Below are 19,882 nucleotides of genomic sequence, written 5' to 3'. Positions count from 1 at the left end.
TCTCTTGCTTGTGGATCAAGAGGAAAGCTTTTAACTACTTCTGCAGCACCATATCTGCCTGCTGCCCCTTCCCCCCATTGATGGGCATAGACTCTAACCCTCCGGAATCGTGAGCTTCTATGCTGTCTTTATAAGTTGCCTTGGTCATGGTGTTTTGTCAACACAATAGAAAAATAACAAAGTTATTAGTTGGCACCAGAGAGTGGGCTATCATTGGGACAGGCCTGATCATGTGGGTTATTTTGGAAGAATATAGACTTTGGAACTTTGAACTAAGAAAGCAGGTGGATGCTAAGAGGGACTTAAGAGGTCATCCTAGAAGACTCCTGGGAGACAGTCATACTAAGATCAATGTGGACCCTGGAGGTCCGCCTCAAGAGATTTCAGAGATGAGCTATATTAGCAACTGAGCTAGATGTTTTGTGATATTTTGGCAAAGAATGTGGCTTCTTTTTCTCTTGTCCAAATAATATGCCAGAGGCTAAATTGGAAAGTTTTAGACCAGTTTCATGAGCAGAGGAGATTTCAAGGCAATCTAATACTGACTTAGTCACAGGGTTATTAGTAATCACTCTTATGCAACTCTACAATGAAAAGGAACAGGCATGCCGGGCGGTGGTGGCGCACGCCTGTAGTCCCAGCACTTGGGAGGCAGAGGCAGGCAGATTTCTGAGGTCGAGGCCAGCCTGGTCTAGAGAGTGAGTTCCAGGACAGCCAGGGCTATGCAGAGAAAGAAAGAAAGAAAGAAAGAAAGAAAGAAAGAAAGAAAGAAAGAAAGAAAGAAAGAAAGAAAGAAAGAGAGAGAGAGAGAGAGAGAGAGAGAGAGAGAGAGAAAGAAAGAAAGAAAGAAAGGAAGGAAGGAAGGAAGATAGGAAGAAAGAAAGGAAGGAAGGAAAAGAAGGAAGGAAGATAGGAAGAAAGAAAGAAAGAAAGAAAGAAAGAAAGAAAGAAAGAAAGAAAGAAAGAAAGAAAGAAAAGGAACAAGCAGGGAAAAAAGGAATATAAAATCAAGATGTGAGCTCTCAGCTACTACTCCAGCTCCACGCCTGTCTGCCTGCTGCCACGCCTGCCTCCCTGCTGCCACGCCTGCCTGCCTGCTGCCACTCTTCCTCCTGCTGATGAACATAGACCCTAACCCTCTGGAATCATGAGCTCCAAATTAAATGTTTTATTTTATTTTATAAGTTGCCTTGATACAGTTTGAAGAGAAAAACACCACCAGGAAATTCAATATTGGAGACAAAGATTGTGCTGAAAGAAATACCGAGAGGCCTGATGTGAACCAGAATAAAGAGTGTGGTTCCCTCAGGGTGATAGCAGACCCCATTAACCCTCAACTTGGAAAGCAAAGGCTGAGGTATTTTCATATCCTAAAGAGCGACAATCAAAGCTTACGCAAATGTAGTTCAAGGAGAGAACCAGGCCCCCATCCCAAGCAAGTAGCCAACTTGGCAGCATTTGCTGTGTGGTTCTGGCTTGATTCAGGAAAGATACAGTTTGTGATTTTCGTCCACTCCATGGCTAAGGAGAGCTGTTGAGGCCAAATGAGTTGCAGGGGAGTCCCTGCATGGAGGCCCTTAGAGGTCATTGCGTGAAGCTGTAAAATGAACCCTGGATTGCATCAGAGACTCTGCAATATAGGAGGGGCCAGCGCTGTGGAAAGTCTGCCAGGGAGAGCTGCACACAGTAGAGACAGCCAGAGAGAGAGAGAGAGAGAGAGAGAGAGAGAGAGAGAGAGGCGTTGCAGTCAGCAAGGCTGGAAGGGCTGAGCCTCTCAGCCCTTTGAAGTCAGACACAGAACTATAGGATCTGGAGTTTGCCTGTTTGGTTTTGGTCTTACTTTGGTCCACTGTTTCCTCACTGTGCCCCATTCCTTCCTTTTGGAATGATATATATTCTGTGCCATTGTATGCTGGAAGTATGAAATTTGCCTTTTGATTTTACAGAGCATGCAATTAAGAGATTTCTTTGAGCTTCAGGGCAGACTTTAGACTTTGAGACCATACTGAGACTGTGAAAGACTTTGGACACTTTTGAAGTTGGACCAAGTGTATTTTGCTTTATGATATGACAAGCCTATGGCAAGCGGGAGTGGTACCTTCTTAGTGGCTTCTTGATTTCTGTGACAAAGCACCCTGGACAAGTTAACTTATAAAAGAAAGCATTTCTGTTGGGGACCATGGTTCCAGGGGGTTAGTCTGAGACCATTATGGGGAAACATGGCAGCAGACACAGCACTGGAGCACTGGAGGAGTAACTGAGAGCTGACATCTTTAAAAAAAAAAAAACTTATTAAAAAAGAAAGTAAAAACATTTTATGATAAAATTGAAGATTTACATGGAAAATATTTCTGACAAAATTAAAGAAATATATAGAAAAACACATTAAAACTATTTTCATGGAAAATTAAAGAGTAAAATGGTAGACATAAAAACATTGCTAAATTAATTTAAAAAGGAAGTAGAAATATTTTATAATAAAATTGAAGATTTATGTGGAAAATATTTCTGATAAACTTCATGAAATATATAGAAAAACATGTTAAAATTGAATATTTCATGGAAAATTATACAGATAAAATGTTAGGCATAAAAATATTTCTAAGTTGATTGAAAGTGGAATCATAAACATTTTCTGATAAAATTGAAGATTTACATGGAAAATATTTCTGATAGAATTGAAGAAATATATAGAAAAACATGTTAAAATTGAAGATTATCATGGAAAATTATACAGATAAAATGGTAGGCATAAAAACATTACTAAATTAATTGAAAGAGGAATTATAAACATTTTTTGATAAAATTGAAGATTTACATGGAAAATATTTTTGATAGAATTGAAGAAATATATAGAAAACATATTAAAATTAAAGATTATCATGGAAAATTATACAGATAAAATGGTAGGCATAAAAACATTACTAAATTAATTGAAAGAGGAATTACAAGCGTTTTCTGATAAAACTGAAGATTTACAGGATAAATATTTCTGTTAGTCTATGCCTTTTTATTGATGTTAAGAGATATTAAGGAATAGTGATTGTTGCTTCCTGTCATTTTTGATGTTGTTTTTATGTTTGTGTGTTTATTTTCTTTGGATTTGTTGAAAGAAGATTACTTTCTTGCTTTTTCCAGGGTGTCGTTTCCCTCCTTGTGTTGGCATTTTCCATCTATTATCATTTGTAGGTCTGGATTTGTGGACAGATATTGTGTAAATTTGGTTTTATCACAGAATATCTTGGTTTCTCCATCTATGGTGATTGAGAGTTTTACTGGGTATAGTAGCCTGAGCTGGCATTTGTGTTCTCTTAGAGTCTGTATGAGGTCTGCCCAGGATCTTCTAGCTTTCATTGTCTCAGGTGAGAAGTCTGGTGTAATTCTGATAGGCCTTCCTTTATAAGTTACTTGCCCCTTTTCCCTTACTGCTTTTAATATTCTTTCTTTGTTTAGTGCATTTGGTATTTTTATTATTATGTTCTGGGAGGACTTTTTGTTGTTGTTGTTTTGGTTTTTTAGATTTGGTTTTTTTATCGAGGCAGGGTTTCTCTCTATAGCCCTGGCTGTCCTGGAACTCACTCTGTAGACCAGGCTGGCCTCGAACTCAGAAATCTTCCTGCCTCTGCCTCCCAGAGTGCTGGGATTACAGGTGTGTGCCACCACCGCCCGGCTTGGGAGGGCTTTTTGTTGTGGTCCAGTCTGTTTGGAGTTCTGTAGGCTTCTTGTATGTTCATGGGCATCTCTTTCTTTAGGTTAGGGAAGTTTTCTTCTATAATTTTGTTGGTATTTACTGGCCCTTTAAGTTGTAAATCTTGCTCTCTGCTATACCTATAATCCTTAGGTTTGGTCTTCTCATTGTGTCCTGGACTTCCTGGATGTTTGGGGTTACAAGCTTTTTGCATTTTGCATTTTCTTTGACTGTTGAGTCAGTGCTTTCTATGGTATCTTCAGCACCGGAGATTATTTCTTCTATCTCTTGTATTCTGTTGTTGATACTTGCATCTATGACTACTGATTTCGTTCCAAAGTTTTCTATCTCCAGAGTTGTATCCCTTTGTGATTTCTTCAATGTTTCTACTTCCATTTTTACATCCTGGATGGTTTTGTTCAGTTCCTTTGTTTATTTGTGTTTTCCTGTAATTCTTTAAGGGATTTTTGTGTTTCCTCTTTAAGGGCTTCTACCTGTTGACCCATGTTCTCCTGTATTTCTTCAAGGGATTTTTGTGTTTCCTCTTTAAGGGCTTTTTACCTGTTGACCCATGTTCACCTGTATTTCTTTAAGGGAGTTATTTATGTCCTTCTTGAAGTCCTCTATCAGTATCATGAGATGTGATTTTAAATCCAACTCTTACTTTTCCAGTGTATTGGGGACTTGCTGTGGGGGGAGAACTGGGTTCTGATGTTACCAAGTAGCTTTGGTTTCTGTTGGTAGGGTTCTTGCCCTTGCCTTCCGCTATCTGGTTATCTCTGGTGTTAGTTGGTCTTGCTGTCTCTGGCTGGAGTTTGACCCTCCTGTGGGCCTGTAAGCCTGTGTACTCATGGGAGACCAATTCTCTTCTGCCAGGGCCTGTGCACAGAAGACTGTAGAGATGCCTGGCTCCCTGGTGTAAATGGCGCCTGGAAGGCTCCTGTCCCCATTGCTCCACTGATTGTATGCCCTCTATTATTTTCTTCTTTGAGATCTTACATCTTAATCGAAAGGCAACAGGCAGAGAGCTAACGGGATGGCATGGGTTTTTGAAACCTAAAACTCATCAAGTGACACATCTCTTCTAACAAGGCCACGCCTACTAATCCTTCTCAAACAGTTCCACCAGTTTGGGGAACAAGAATTCAAATATATGAGCCTATTGCGGGGGGCTTCTCAGTCTAATCACCATAGCTATGAACTTACAAAGCCTGAAACGCCTAAGAGATTAAGAAGGTGGACTTAGAAAGCCTTGCTACATTCTGACTTTAAAGGTGCGACTTCATTTTTAAAATTCCTTTCATAATTACATAATAATTGTTATCATATATTTAGAAAAACATATGAAAATAGTTTTTTTAAAAAAGCAAAACCTAAATTGGACCATCCTGAGATAATTGTTAAAATTTTGGTAACTGTGATCCCAATCTTTCAATGTGCTCAATGGGCTGTAGTGATTTTTGCCTGAGAGAAGCAATGCGTGTCCAGTTGTGCTCATTTGGAGTGGCAGCCAATGACTTAACACAGAATATGCTATGAAGGATTGCTCAGAGAATATGTGCTTTATAAGGTCTTATATTTATCACCAAAATTTTTCTCCAAAAAACTGTCCTAATTTTACTGATTGCCCATATTATCAATTCCTAGTTTTCTGTATCAAATGCTAAATTGGATAGTCTGCACATCTAAAAGTTTAATTTTCATCTTTCATGGAACTGTTACCTTTGTGTGGATGTACGTTTGTGGGAGCAAATGTACCATGTGCACACCTGTGTTCAGAAGACAGCCTTTGGGGGTCAGTTCTTGTCTTCCACCTCCCTGAGGCAGGGGCTCTCTTATTTCTGTGGCTGTACTGCGCACTACAGGCTAGTGGGTTCCCAAACTGTCAAGAAGTCCTCCTGTGTGCACCTCCCATTTCTGCGTAGGCATGCAGGGATTACAGATGTTACCACATCTGACTTTTGATGAAGGTTGAAGGGATTGAACTCAAGTCTCCAGGCTCACAGGGCTAACTAGCACTGGCTGAGCCACCTCCCAACTCCTAAATTTTCATCTTACTTTATCCAGTGAGAAATGTTCACACATTTCTTGTGTTATATTTTTTGTAATAAATTGACTTTTTAAACACTATTTCTCTCTCTCTCTCTCTCTCTCTCTCTCTCTCTCTCTCTCTCTCCCTCTCCCTCTCCCTCTCCCTCTCCCTCTCCCTCTCCCTCTCTCTCTCCTTCTCCCTCTCCCCCCCTTATCTATCTCTATCTCTCCATCTCTCTCCATTTTTTCAAAACAGGATTTCTCTCTGTAGCCCTAGCTGTCCTATAACTTTCTCTGTAGACCAGGCTGGCCTCAAACTCAGAAGTCTGTTTGATTCTGCCTCCCAAGTACTAGGTTAAAGAATGCACCACCACTATTTAATACTCTATTTCTTTTAAAGTGTTTGCTTCTGTCTTATAAGAATCTGCTTAGTTTCTGGTTTTCCTCTTTGATAATATTGTTTTAGCCAATGTTTTTTTTTCCTGTGAAAGAATACGATGACCACAGGAACTCTTACAAAGGAAAAATTAGGGCTGGTGTACAGGTCAGAGGTTTAGTCCATTATCATCATGGTGGTGAGCCTGGTAGCACACAGGTAGACATGGTGCTAGAGAGCTTGCTGAGAATTCTAATCTAGATCTGCAGGCCACATGAAGAGAAGAGCCACTGGGCCTAGCTCAGGCTTTTGACAGACTTCCTCCAGCAAGGCCACACCTCCTAATCCTTCTCAAGTAGTGCCACTCCCTGGTGACTAAGCAGTCAAACATGCGAGCCTGTGGGGGCCATTCTTAGTCAAACCACCACAAGTATGTCTAAAGAAATCATTCCTGTCTATGCATGACACATGAGTGCAGGTCTGCATGAGCCACATGTGTGTAGGTCAGAGGACAACTTGTAAGAGTTAGTTTTCTCCTTCTGTCCTGTGGGTCCAGGCGACAGGACTCACTGGAGCTTGGCAGCGGTGCCTTCACCCTGCTGAACCGTCTAAGCCGGTCCACGGTGTGCTTTGACTTTTGGACCACAGACTTTTTTTCCTTCTGTAGTTAACCACCCAACTTCCTGGCTATTTAAAAACATGTAAAGGCAAAACAATTCATAGTTTTTACACACCTCATGATTTCAACCAATTCTTGAAGTTGCTTTTCTTTTAAAATTCTTTCAGGAGCAGACATGGTAAGTATACACAATGAAGAAGAGAACGCGTTTATACTGGACACTTTACAAAAGCGATGGAAAGGCCCAGAAGATCTCCTGCTGGGCATGTTTTATGACACTGATGGTAAGTGGCATTTGCCCTGTGAGGCATGATTGATTTTTATAAAGTCAGTAAGACATAAGATGTTTGGTTCTTTAATTCCCTAGACCAGTGGTTCTCAACCTCCCTTATGCTATGGCCTTAATACAGCTCATGTTGCGGTGATAACCAGCCATACATTTTTTTACTTCACAACTGTAATTTAGCTACTGTTAGCCTGGCCTCAAACTCAGAGGTCTGCCTGCCTCTGCCTCCCAAGCTCTGAGATTAAAGGCATGCACTACCACCACCTGGCTATAAGTTTTGTTACTATACAAAGCTACAAAGTATATGTATTTTATAATGTTTATATAATTTACATATAGTAATATAATAGTTAATATACAAAGTGTGTATGTACATACAGACATAGATATTAATCACACTTTTAAATGTCATGAAATGACTAAGGTTACTAATATTTAACTCTTTTAAGTTATTTCACCAAAATGTTTTTCTTCACAAAAAAATGGTACCTTTTCCAGAATTCTCTTAAAATCAGTACCCTTTGATGATTATGTATAATACTATATATTCTACAACCTTTAATCCTACAACCAAAAGTTAGATCATTAAATATGTTATTAAATTTCTACCATTAATAACAATACCTTCCTTTTGGGTATTAACACCTTTGAAAACTGTCCTCATGTTCCTTAATTACAGATGCAAGTTTCAAGTGGTTTGATCGTTCAAATATGACATTCGACAAGTGGGCAGATCAAGACGGTGAGGACCTAGTTGACACCTGTGGTTTTCTGTACACCAAGACAGGCGAATGGAGAAAAGGAAATTGTGAACTTTCTTCTGTGGCAGGAACACTTTGCAAATCAGCAAGTAAGTCTGACTGTCTTTTCTCCAATCTAGGAGGAGTGGGGAACACAGGGTTAGTTTTGAATACATTTCATTGGCACACTATGTCTCACGGGTAGAGGGATTAAGACCTCAGAACATACATGGTTATGTGCTAGTCTCTTGAAAGTCAAGTAATTCTCTTAAATTTCAAAAGTGGCACCACATCATGCGAAGCAGACATAATTTAAAGCTATGTGCCCAGTCTCAGGAGTTCCCAAGAGCCCATACATTTCTTCTGTTTTCCAAAAGAATTCCCATGTTCTCGTTGCCTGTGATCTGACTGAGAAGTGGTAAAGAATAATAATGCATAATCTTAAAATACTTATATTACTTTACTTTTGGGAATTAGATTCTCTACAAAGCTAGTATGTTTAGGTAAACAAAATAGCATTAACATTACATCATACTTCATGAAGCATTCTATATCAAAATATATTTATCTAATTTATTAAAGTTTATGTTAACAAAATTAACAAGTTCTGCAATTTTCACGTTATTTGTTAAACATTTAATATAATTTGTTCTAAAATTCTGAGTAACTTTTTTTTTTTCAGTAAGCAAATGTAAATACTTAAAACATAATTCAACTGGTTCCCAACTCAGAGTAGTTTTATGGAAGTAGCTTCCCAACTTTAAACGTTTTTGTTTTATTTTATTCTATTTATGTGTATGGGTGTTGTGAGCTGGGGCTACAGAGATGGCTCAGGGCTTAAGATCACGGCTGCTCCTCCAGAGGACCCACATCGCAGCTCACAACTGTCTCTAACTCCAATCCTAGGGAATCTAAGGCTCTCTTCTGGCCTCCAAGGGCACCCTCGCAGAGACGTGCGTACAGGCACAACACCCATATATAAAAGTGAAAATCTAAAACACATTGTCTTCTGACCTCTACACAGTGATAGGCAAACGCCCCCACAATCACATGCAAATTGGCTTTTTCATTTACTGCGTTTGAGAGCACCACTATATAAGACAAATAATAATTCAAAAATACTAGACACAGAAGCTGGAGAGATGGCTCAGAGATTTTAAGAACACTTGCTGCTCCTGCAGAGGACCTCAGCATATACACAGCTGGCATTCTAAATACATCTTCTAACCTCCACGGGCCCTGGGTATGCAATGCACTGTGCATGCACACACACAGAAAATGAACTCTCAAACTATTAAAAACAAAACAAATCACTGAGCAATTCCACAGCTATTTAATTTTACATGTTTTCTACAGACTCCACAACCAGAGTTTTTTCTCTCTATTAATATATTTTGTGTCCTTCCTTTATTCTTTTCCTAGCAACAAAGCCAATTCATTTGTCAAGTCTAGATATCTGAGTTTTAAAAAGTAAATTTGAAACAGGTAAGATAGAGACTTGATGACACAGTAAAGATGGGGATATGAACCTCATAGAGTATCCATTTTAAAGAACTGTATATACAGTAAATATTATAAGGCATCCTTAATATTTTTAATTTTGATTTTTCTTTTGCATTTTAGTCCCATATGACAAGAAGTATTTATCAGGTAAGTAACATTCAAATCTTAAAAATTTCATACATTAAAATATACATTTAAGGGCTGGAGAGATGACTTAGAGATTAAGAGCAATGACTGCTCTTCTAGAGATCCTGAGTTCAATTCCCAGAAACCACATGGTGGCTTGCAAACATCTGTAATGGGATGTGATGCCCTCTTCTGGTGTGTCTGACGAGAGTGACAGTGCACTTAACATAAAACAAATACATCTTTTAAAAAGTTAGTTTAAAAAAATCCTGTAACACTAAACACCCATACACACATATGTAAAATTCCTGACATGTTACATAAGATACTTAGGTAGACCCACTTAAAAATATTATATAACATTAAGAACTTTCATCAGAATATAGAAAAGTCTCTTAAAGTAAGATATCACAGTAGGGGCCTGTAAGATATATTAGAGAAATGGTTCAGAGGTAAAGAGTACTGGCTGCTCTTCCAGAGGACCCAGGTTCAATTACCAGCACCCACATGGTGGCTCAGAACCTCCTGTGACTCCATTTCCAGGGGATTTGATGAGGTCTTCTGGCCTCTGTAGACATCAGACATGTGCACAGTTCACAAACATGTATGCAGTCAAAACACTCATATACATAAAATAAGAAATTAAAAGACATGACATTTAAAGTAAATTATGCATGTAATGACTGCTTTTAAATAATGTCTTTTTCTGTCGAATTCTAAATGTTTTGTGGGAAAGGACTATATACTGTTTAAAGGTTTCTCCTCATAGTTATAAGTACAGTTCATAAAGAATATGTTAGACTTTAAATGCATTTTTAAGAATCAAACTTGTGTATGGGTTTTTATTTGTTTTCTTTTTTATTAGATATCTTCTTTATTTACATTTCAAATGTTATCCCCTTTCCTGGTTCCCCTCCCCTCAACACATCCTATGCCCCCCAAACTCCCTATCCCATCCCCCCTCCAGACCTGCTCACAAACCTACCCACTCCCACTTCCCTGTCCTGACATACTTGGGCATTGATCCTTCTCAGGACCAAGGGCCTCTCCTCCTTTTGATGTCCAACAAGGCCATCCTCTGCTGCATATGCAGCTGGAGCCATGTGTACTCTCTGGTTGGTGGTTTAGTCCCTGGGAGCTCTGGGGGTACTGGCTGTTCCTCCTAATGGGGCTGCAATCTCCAGAAGTTATGGACCAAATGGATTTTGTTTGTTTTCAAGACAAGAGTTTCTCTGTGTAGTCTTGGCTGTCCTGGAACTAACTCTGAAGACCAGACTGACCTAGAACTCAGAGATCCATCTGCCTCTGCCTCCTACACGCAGGAACTAAAGGCATGACCCACCACTGCCTGCTTTAAATGCAGTTTTAAAGAGGAGCATGATTTGAATTTCAAACTATATGTGGCAAACATGGCCCCCATCTGCCTATCTGTATTCTACCCTGATTAGGCACCATTCTGTGCAATTTCTTTTTTAACTTCTTTTTCAAGCTGGAGAAGGATTCGAGGGATGTGGGAGCAAGGCAGGAAATTGAATCATGGACTTACTTTGCCTCTCTTATTCATGAATAGCTTAGTGATTTTTTTCAACTCAGTATCTATATATAAATTGGTTGGTCTGCATTCCTTGCCAGTACATAGATATATATTAACTGGTATGATGCTTCCACTGGAGCCCGGCAGTGGAGGCGCACACCTTTAATCCCAGCACTTGAGAAGCAGAGGCAGGTGGATTTCTGAGTTTGAGGCCAGCCTGGTCTACAGAGTGAGTTCCAGGACAGCCGGAGCTACACAGAGAAACCCTGACTCAGGGTGAGGGGGCGGGGGAGGGAAGAAGCTTCCACTTGGTTGTTTCTATATATTTACTGTTATAAACAATGCTTCAATACATGAATCACCATGCACAAATATGTTTATCTAGAGGTTGCGATGTTGGAAATAGAATCTGTAAAATTGATATATTGGTCTTGGTATAGAGTTGTACTATTTTGCATTCCTAGTAGCATCGAGGATCTGTTGTGAACGTTTCCGAATTCCATCAGCTAGTAATTTTTAACCTCTGTATCATTAGGTATAATTAACAAGGCAACATGCACTCTTGAATGCCATTTGATGTTTTATGTATCCACCAGAGGAACAATCAAGATAATTAACATTCCCACCACCATGTTCTCATCCTTCCCTCTAAATGTCTGTCTCACCATCCATACACTGGATTCTATCTTGTTAACATATCAGTTGTATAATTTTGTTGCAATGTTGTTTCTATACATGTGTATTGCTCATTGATCACAAGTACTTGGCCTTCATCCCGTCCTCCAGGCACTCCTGATTAGTCACTGTTTTATGACCCCCAGGAATACAGTTATTAGCTGTCAAATTTCACTGAACACTTCCTCCCCACCCCAGTGCCCGACACCAGAGTTCTTGAACTTCACTGTAGTTTATATTCTGTGGATTTTGTTTGCTGGTTGTCTGTGTAGCCCTGCACTTTTATGTGCAGATCAAGCTGGCCAGGAACTAACACTGGCCCACCTGCCTTTGCCTCTCCGTTACATCATGTGTTTGTCTGGTTTCACTCTGGGACTTTGTTGGTCTGTATACATATACCCCTTCCCCCAACTGCTTAGCTATATTTTTATAGACATTTGCCCTTGCTTTTTAATGTTTAATTCTACTTTAGAATGAACATGAATAGAATGATCTATAAACATTCTCGTCTTGACCACCATTCTTTAAGCAAGTTTTTTTTTTAGTTAGAAGCCATGAACATTTTCGGTGGCAACACTGTCACACAGCCATCAGTGAGATGGTGAGTTCTATGTGCTTTATACTCACAGAATGCTGGAGTCCATTTCCCTGCCTTCCATCATTCACGTAGGTGCATTTTTTATTTTTCTGATGTCAAGTACTTCTATATTTTCGTCTGTGAAATGTTTGGTCAAATCTTTTGACTACAATTCTACTAGGTTGTTCCTACTGATGACGGCAATTTTTATATAAGAGCCCCTTTATATATAAAACTTTTTTCATGCTTAGTTTCTACTAGTTTGCTATAATACAATTATGTGAATTATCAAAAATGTGAGGCACACCCTCAGCTTCCTACAGGAAAACAAAGGGTGGCATTATTTAAAAAAAAAAACACCACACATCACTCTTATTATCTGGCTATTAACAGAGAAAGGAATATTAACAGACAATAGCTATGGTTAGCAGTGAGGTGCAGATATTACGTTTGTGTGCTAACTTGGAATATAAAGTTGGCACAGCCATAGTTAAGGCAAGCAAGCATCTAATTCTGGATATATATACCCAAGAAAAGCTGAGACTCCACGCGCCTGTCTTCATAACTGCAAAAAGATGGAAGTAACTCATGCGCATCTACAGATGAGTAAAACCTAATACCAATTATTCAACTCTGAAAGGGAAATTCTGACACATGCTAGACACACATCTAGAGGACGGACACAAGATGACTGCAAGTCATTCACAAAAAGACAAATGTGCCCTTAGATACGGTACTCAGAATAGTTAACCCCACAGACAAATCTGGGATGATTATATGTGCTTTTATGATGTCAGGGGCTAGGGAGAGGAGAGTTAATGAGTTTCAGCCTCTGAGCACGTCTGTAGATGGACGGCAGTGACAGTCGACTGTACTTAATGAAAAAACAAAAGCAGCTTAAGCATGACATTTGGAAACAGGAAGACAACTAGCAGTTGGTTTTGAGTAATGGATATTAAGGGATGGAGTTGTGATGCAAAAGCAGTAGTTTTTTCTCAAGACTTTGTATTAGTCAGGGTTTATGAGAGTGGCTTCTGGGCTGTGGCCTAGCTGGCCCAGTTATGGCTGTCTACCAACAAAAAGTCCAGGAATCCAGTAGTTCAGTCCACAAAGATGGATGTCTCTGCTGGTCCTTGGTATGCCCTGGGATAGAGGTAGGCTGTTGCCACTGAAGGGACAAACTTGCCAGGAGTACAAGAGCACAAGCTTCCTTCTTCCACATCCTTCATATGGGTGTGGCCACAGGAAAGGTGGCTCTTCCTCTCTCAAAAGATCAAGTGGTTCTGTCCCCACTTCCAATCATTTAAGAAATAAATCCTTCACAGGTGTACCCAGACACTTTGGTTGTTTTCACAGATTTCTTACAACTGTGTAGCTGTTTTTATCTGTGCCGACATATATTTTCAAAAAAGTAAAAGGACTATGTTGTTGAAACTTTTGGAGAAAAAGAGCAGACAGGTCTATTGTGGATCTCAAAACCATGCAAAGAACAATGGGGAAGGAAGTCTGCACATTTGGTTTTGTGTAAGTAGGTGGCCAGGGATAAAGCTGTGTCAAAGCAGATTTGAAGGCAAAACTGTCTGATGCATTGACAACTTGAGTTGAAAAGGAAAACAGAATTGGAACAGCAGTTTTAGTGAACAGAGTTCTCTGTGCAAACAAAAGATAGCAGGCCTTCCCAAGGATGCTGAGTGTGAGACCATAGGAGGTGCACTTGCTGTGGTAAGCACACAGAAGGCAGCCTACCCTGTGATCCACGGGTTACTATAGATGAACCTGGACAGCTAGATGGGATTAAGTGTATTGCACGGGAGAGAAAGGCTATTCCTGTGAGTGCAGCATCAGACAAAGGGCTAGAGTTTTTGTTGTTGCTTATTAAATGAATTTGGGCAACTTGCTTAAATCGTGCCCAGAATCAAACTGCGCAGAGTAGACAATAACTTAAAACTGAACACTTAAATAATGGGTTGTAGTTTACAACTTCGGTAAGAAGATATGTTTTTAAAGTACTAGCCTGTAACTCACTCACAGGCCACTTGCAGAATGTGAAAATATAGATGTACTTACTAAATGCTGTTTTATACTTATACTAAAGGGTCCTTTAATTTTGGTAAAACGTGACAATCCTGCAATTACCTTGCTGCTCTTTCAGCCTAAAATGTACTGTTTCTCTAACTGCTGTGATGTCACAGTGTCACCAAAGTATTCCCAACTGATTGTTACTGCACATCAACAACAGACTGTTTCCCCACGGGGAGTCAAATGGTCAACACTTTAAGGCAGTGTGAAATTAATGTAACTATGAAAACTAGTTTGAAAATTATTTGAACTAACATTTCAGAAGTCTTGTCTTCTTTGAGACACACACGTTCTGTAACTGGAGATGTCCTTCATGTTTCTATATTACTGTTTTTCCCTCCTTTACAGGGCATGTGGCCAGATTTATCCCATTCGTCCCTAACCATCTTAGGCGCCACTTTAAGAGGCACCAATTGATATATTTAGTATTTATGTAAATAAGACCCATCTGCAATGAAGTTGTAATTTGAATCCTTCATAACATAGTACATCTAGCATCCCGCTTACTAATTTTTAAACTGCATTTCTATAGAAAGATCTGAGAGTTTTGAGAAGGCAAGAACTAAAAGACTGCACACATTTGTAAACTTTGGGAATCCACAAACACAGTGCTACTTTAAGAGAAGCAATGCGAGGTACTGCACCTCTTAGTGCCATTTCTGTGAAGCAAATTACTAATATCAAAGTCAGACAGACCATCAGACCCCACTCGATGGTCTTGTTTAAGACCATGTGTTCAAGAGAACAGTAGGTGTAAATTTAAAATCTTGGCTCAGTCAAGAAGGAAATAAGGTATAACAAGACCACAGAAAACGAGACTCAGTCGAACGCAGAACTGAAATATTTTAATTGAAAGTTTCAGGTATGGCTATCTTTCACATGGAGGTCAGAGGACGACTTGCAAGGGGTCAGTTCTCTCCCCTCCAGCGTGTAGACCTGGATTATCAACCTTGGCAACTTTTACCCACAGAACCATTGTGCCTACCCAGAAGGACCAATCTCACTAATAAAGAATTGGGTACCTTTTTTTGGGAAATTCTACATAAAAACAAACACATGATGAAACGACAATGCCTCGAATGCAGAATTTCCAACCTGTATACTGATTTCCTGAATTTCGTCTTTTTTTTTTTCAGATAACCACATTTTAATATCGACTCTGGTGATCGCTAGCACGGTAACTCTAGCAGGTTTGGGAGCGATCATTTGGTTCCTCTATAGAAGAAGCGCGCGTGCTGGCTTCGCCTCTTTTTCTCCTGCACCACAATCACCTTACAGCGACGGCTGTGCTCTGGTAGTTGCAGACGATGATGAATATGCTGTTCAGCTGGACTAAGAGTTTGGTGATATCAGACCAGCATATTGAATACCTTGACAATAATTTCCGGTGCAAGATTTTCATATAAAAGTTGCCACAGAAAACCGAAGCTTTTATGGTTATCCTTATAACAATATTTTATGTATTAAATATGACAAAACATTAACCTTCTGATTAAAAGAAAAAAATGTAGGTTTCAGAAAAGGAACCACCACAGATCTAACTTACAAGTTTTCTTCTGTAGTTTTGAATAAATAAAAGCTCTGAGGACAATAAAGCTGGTAAAACGCTGCTCACTGTCTCTGGGTCTTCCTTGTTACATTGTATCCTACAGCAGTCTACTCCTTACTGAGACCACCAAGCTGGACAATGGTGCTTTTAAGGAGCAAGCTGTCTTACTCTAAGGTGATACTGCTTGGTATTCAGAGTGCTAACCAAGTATTAGCTGGCAATCCCTCCCTACTTTTGGTGTTTCCCTGTACATACTCTATACTCCATACTTGTTCATAGTTTTATCACTTGTATAGACCATTTGGAACAAGTAGTATTCGGTTATAATCATATTATGTTATAGATTCTTTAACGGAAAGGCTACAGCTTTAAGAAGTCATGGAGATGATGGCCAGTCAGGTTAACTTGTGTGTCCCTTTGAGCAAAGGTTTCCTAGACCATCCTTGTACCTTTTCCTATATGAGGAAATTGCATCTTTTGATGGCACAAAACCATGCGTGCCAAAACTGAGGGGGACCAAGTACAACTCTAGAAATAATGTTTGTTTTTCTGGTACCCTAATACTTTTCAAGAGTAAAAAATCATTGACAGCATAAAAATGGAAGCTCAACTCACTCGTTTCCGAGTTTTAGATTTCAAAAATAGCCCTGGAAAATACTTATGCTACATTTTCACTGACCACATCAGAAATACCCCTAATTACAATTAGTGACACTAGTTATTTCAATACATCTTCATTTTTGAGACAAGTCTATGTAGCACAGGGTAGCTTCAAATTAGATGCCACCTGCTGAGATTACAGGCATGATGGATTATGGCATCTAATGGCACTAACCACCAACTGGTGATAACCTGCCAAGATATAGGACACTAAAACAACATACTAGTTTACCCTAGCTGTAAGCTGTGAGCTCTACCTTACTGATTGCTATTCAGAGTGCTAACAGGGAGTATCAGCTGCCCCCTCTTCCATTTACTTCCCAAAAACTGATTTATGTTATTTAAAATTAAATGCAGTCTAAATTCATCCACTCAATTAGCTGCATTTTAAGTGCTCAAATCAGTGTTATTACCATACAAAGCAGCATATACTACAAACCATTCCATCATAAACTATCACCAAACAGCGCCATCTACAGAATTGCCCTTCCAAACAGCGCCATCTACAGAATTGCCCTTTCAACTTAAACAACTGCTACTGAATGGTATTCTAAAACTTCACTTTAATCAATGTGTGATTTCTGTTTTCAACTGGTCTAGAGGCACCTGGCACTAACTCTTACATTTTCTGTATGTTCATGTATGCTGGCACAGCATGTGTGCAAGGAGGGGGGGGACAACCTTGGTATCATTCCTCAGGTTGGTGGGTTTTGGTTTTTGAGCTAGCTGGATCTGTGGCCAAGTGAATTTTGATAGAGGCTTGCCTTTCTCTGACTCCCACAGCACTGAAATCAAAAGCACACACATACCACGTGCCACCAAGACCACAAAGCTGATGGTCGTGCTGTACCGACAGCAATCTCCCTGAGCCTCTTCAGACAGAGCCACTTACCATGCACAGGTTCTTCCCCAGCTGGTGCGGACAGACAGCCCTGCGGCCATCCTCTAATCTTTAACCATGATCAGCCTTGTCCAGTGCGTTCTGAATGAAGAAACTGCTATTCTCTCCACCCTGACCCTAACCATCAATGGCAGTAAGCTGTGGGGAAGAAGTTGGGAAGCCAGGCCCTGGTGCATGAACACCACGATTGAGCTACAAGTCCTGACAATGTATTTCTTATTTTGGGTAGATATATGTATACAGAGTAACATTTTATGTTGTTTTCATTGTTTGGTCTCTTAATTTATAACAATAACTTTTTTCTTTATCCCCTATTTTTCTTTGGAATGTGTGTATTAACATCTGTGTCCATGTACAGAGGTCAGAGCAGCACAAATATGGGCGACACTTTCTCACTGAACCACAGCCCCAGTATTCTTCCAACTTTACCTCCTCACAGCACTGGGGTTTTATAGGCACACAAAACTTTTACATGGGAGCCAGAGACTGAACTCACAGCAAGCACACTCTCTACTGAGCCACTGCATCTAAAGAGCTGTAGCCTCACTACAGACTTTAGATGGTCACATCTTAGCACCTATCAATAGTGGCTATTAGCAAATTATGTATGAATCAATTATAGAACATTTCTTACCGAGTCAGCATTTTGTGGATTAAGATCATTTTCATAATGATTTTATAAAAGTATTTCATATTTCAAACTCAGTTCCTAAGGACAGAAAATATTTAAATTATCATTCTCAAATTTTGTGCTTCTGCTTAAGACAATGCAGATAGCAAATGTTGAAGGCATGTTCTGCAGCTGAAGAGATGGCTCAGGGTTAAGAGCATTATCTGCTGCTCCTGCAGAGGATCTGGGTTCCATTACAAACACTTTTAACATGTCAGCTCCCAACCACCTCTAACTAGAGTTTCCAGAGCTCGAAAGCCTTCTCTAGCCTCTGAAGATGTGGCATTGGGCATGGCTCGGAGTCATATATGTGGGCAAACACTCAAACACACAGTAAACTTGAGATGATACTTTAGAACCATTGTATGAAATAAAAGTTGAACTTTTAATTAAATTCTTTCCTAATGGTTTAGAATTTCTCATTGAGGACCAGTGTAAAAGGAAAAAAGTTCAAACTCAAATCAATCAGTATCACTTTATTTCAAGCCAAGGTTTTACATTAACATCAACAAACTAAATGTAGGCAAACTGTCCGTTCACATTTTGACAAAGTACATGGTTTCTATTTAGGTTTTGAAAGTTGTTTGTTGCCACAACATTGGACTAATCTGAAACCACCTGCAAGTGTAAATGTGTATCTCCTAAGGGTGTTGACAGTGGAAATCATTATGCAAGTTTACACATCTCAAGACCACAGTGCAAACTCATTAATGTTGAATAAGTAATTTATCTGTTTTGCAAAGGTAGTGAAAAATATTAACAATCATCAAATAAATGCTCAAAATTATCAAGGAACACCTAAAAATGACCAGGATCCAAATAGGTTATTTATATTTCTCTATAAAGAAGTGACAACACTAAAAACACATTGAAAACCAGTGTTTTAAACTTTGAATGTGGGCTTTAAAAAAATATTCTGTTAACTTGAGATTTTTCAGTAATTTTTAACTAAGTATCACTTGACTGGCAATTCGGATATAATTTACAGCTGTAATATTCCTGAAAGGAATACCTACATACCATCGCCTATCAAATATAATCTGCATTTTTGCAAATCAATACAAAAGTTATCCATCATTACTACATCTTTTACATACTTTTTTCTTAAAAATTAGGTTTTATTGCTAAGTGGATTTAGAATTCAAATTAAATTTGGAAACCTAATAATGCTCTTCAAACTTCCCATCTTTTAAAAAAATTTTAAACACTGGATGTAAATGATTATCAAAATGTGACTGTAACTTAAGGCATTTAAAGAGGAAAACTAATTAGGTGCCAGTGGCATTTTATTTCAAAAGTACATTTTATCTGACTTTTCTTCACTAGCAAGAGACTAATACACAAACATTTTTTCCATAAATATGACTACAGTAATTGTAACACAGAAAAAAAGTTGATGAGCATTGCTTAGATATTTAAAACAAGGGTAATGCTTTCCCACTCACCAGAAGAAAAATGTTTTTGATTACATATTATAAACATGAGATTCGCTGGCCAGTGTTAAAAGGTCCAGCTCAAGAATTTCAGTTCAGCAATACTTGAGAATGAATATATATTTACATTTATACATGTATATATATTCATTTTATGTATAGTCAATTAATCTACTAGGCATTACCCCATGAAATTATTCATACTTAATTGCCAGTTTTAATAAACATGTTCACAGATCATCCATTTTTTTCCTTAAATGAAGTTAGGCAATAGCAAGTGTTCTGTTCTGCTATGGTCTCCATCTTCTTCAGAATTCATCCTCTGAAGCTGTTGAGAGAAAAACAGGATGATCAAGAATGATTTTTAAAGGGAATGATAATGACTTATAAACATGAAGCCAGAACAGCAATGACTCGTAAAACAAAAATCCCAAT

The 19,882-nt window shown here is 38.9% G+C and overlaps 2 protein-coding genes across 8 annotated transcripts in view; one reads left to right on the top strand and one right to left on the bottom strand.

Moving 5' to 3' along the window:
• Ly75 (lymphocyte antigen 75) overlaps window positions 1-15,844 on the top strand; it is a 141,878-nt gene extending 126,034 nt beyond the window's left edge. For all 3 annotated transcript variants that reach the window (XM_052182546.1, XM_052182544.1, XM_052182545.1), the window contains 4 exons: window positions 6,882-6,998; window positions 7,680-7,850; window positions 9,364-9,390; window positions 15,371-15,844. In XM_052182546.1, coding sequence (XP_052038506.1) covers window positions 6,882-6,998; window positions 7,680-7,850; window positions 9,364-9,390; window positions 15,371-15,570 — 515 coding nt within the window. In that variant the 3' untranslated portion in view covers window positions 15,571-15,844. The remainder of the gene's footprint in view (window positions 1-6,881; window positions 6,999-7,679; window positions 7,851-9,363; window positions 9,391-15,370) is intronic.
• Window positions 15,845-18,470: 2,626 nt separating this feature from the next.
• Marchf7 (membrane associated ring-CH-type finger 7) overlaps window positions 18,471-19,882 on the bottom strand; it is a 38,175-nt gene continuing 36,763 nt past the window's right edge. For 4 of the 5 annotated variants that reach the window (XM_052182548.1, XM_052182547.1, XM_052182549.1 and 1 more), the window contains one exon: window positions 18,471-19,775. In XM_052182548.1, the coding sequence (XP_052038508.1) occupies window positions 19,763-19,775 (13 nt within the window). In that variant the 3' untranslated portion in view covers window positions 18,471-19,762. The remainder of the gene's footprint in view (window positions 19,776-19,882) is intronic. The other variant, XR_007977866.1, reaches the window with a different exon arrangement.

This window comes from Apodemus sylvaticus, chromosome 5 (assembly GCF_947179515.1).
Source record: "Apodemus sylvaticus chromosome 5, mApoSyl1.1, whole genome shotgun sequence".
Lineage (NCBI taxonomy): Eukaryota > Metazoa > Chordata > Mammalia > Rodentia > Muridae > Apodemus > Apodemus sylvaticus.
This window is presented reverse-complemented; position numbering and strand designations above follow the sequence as displayed.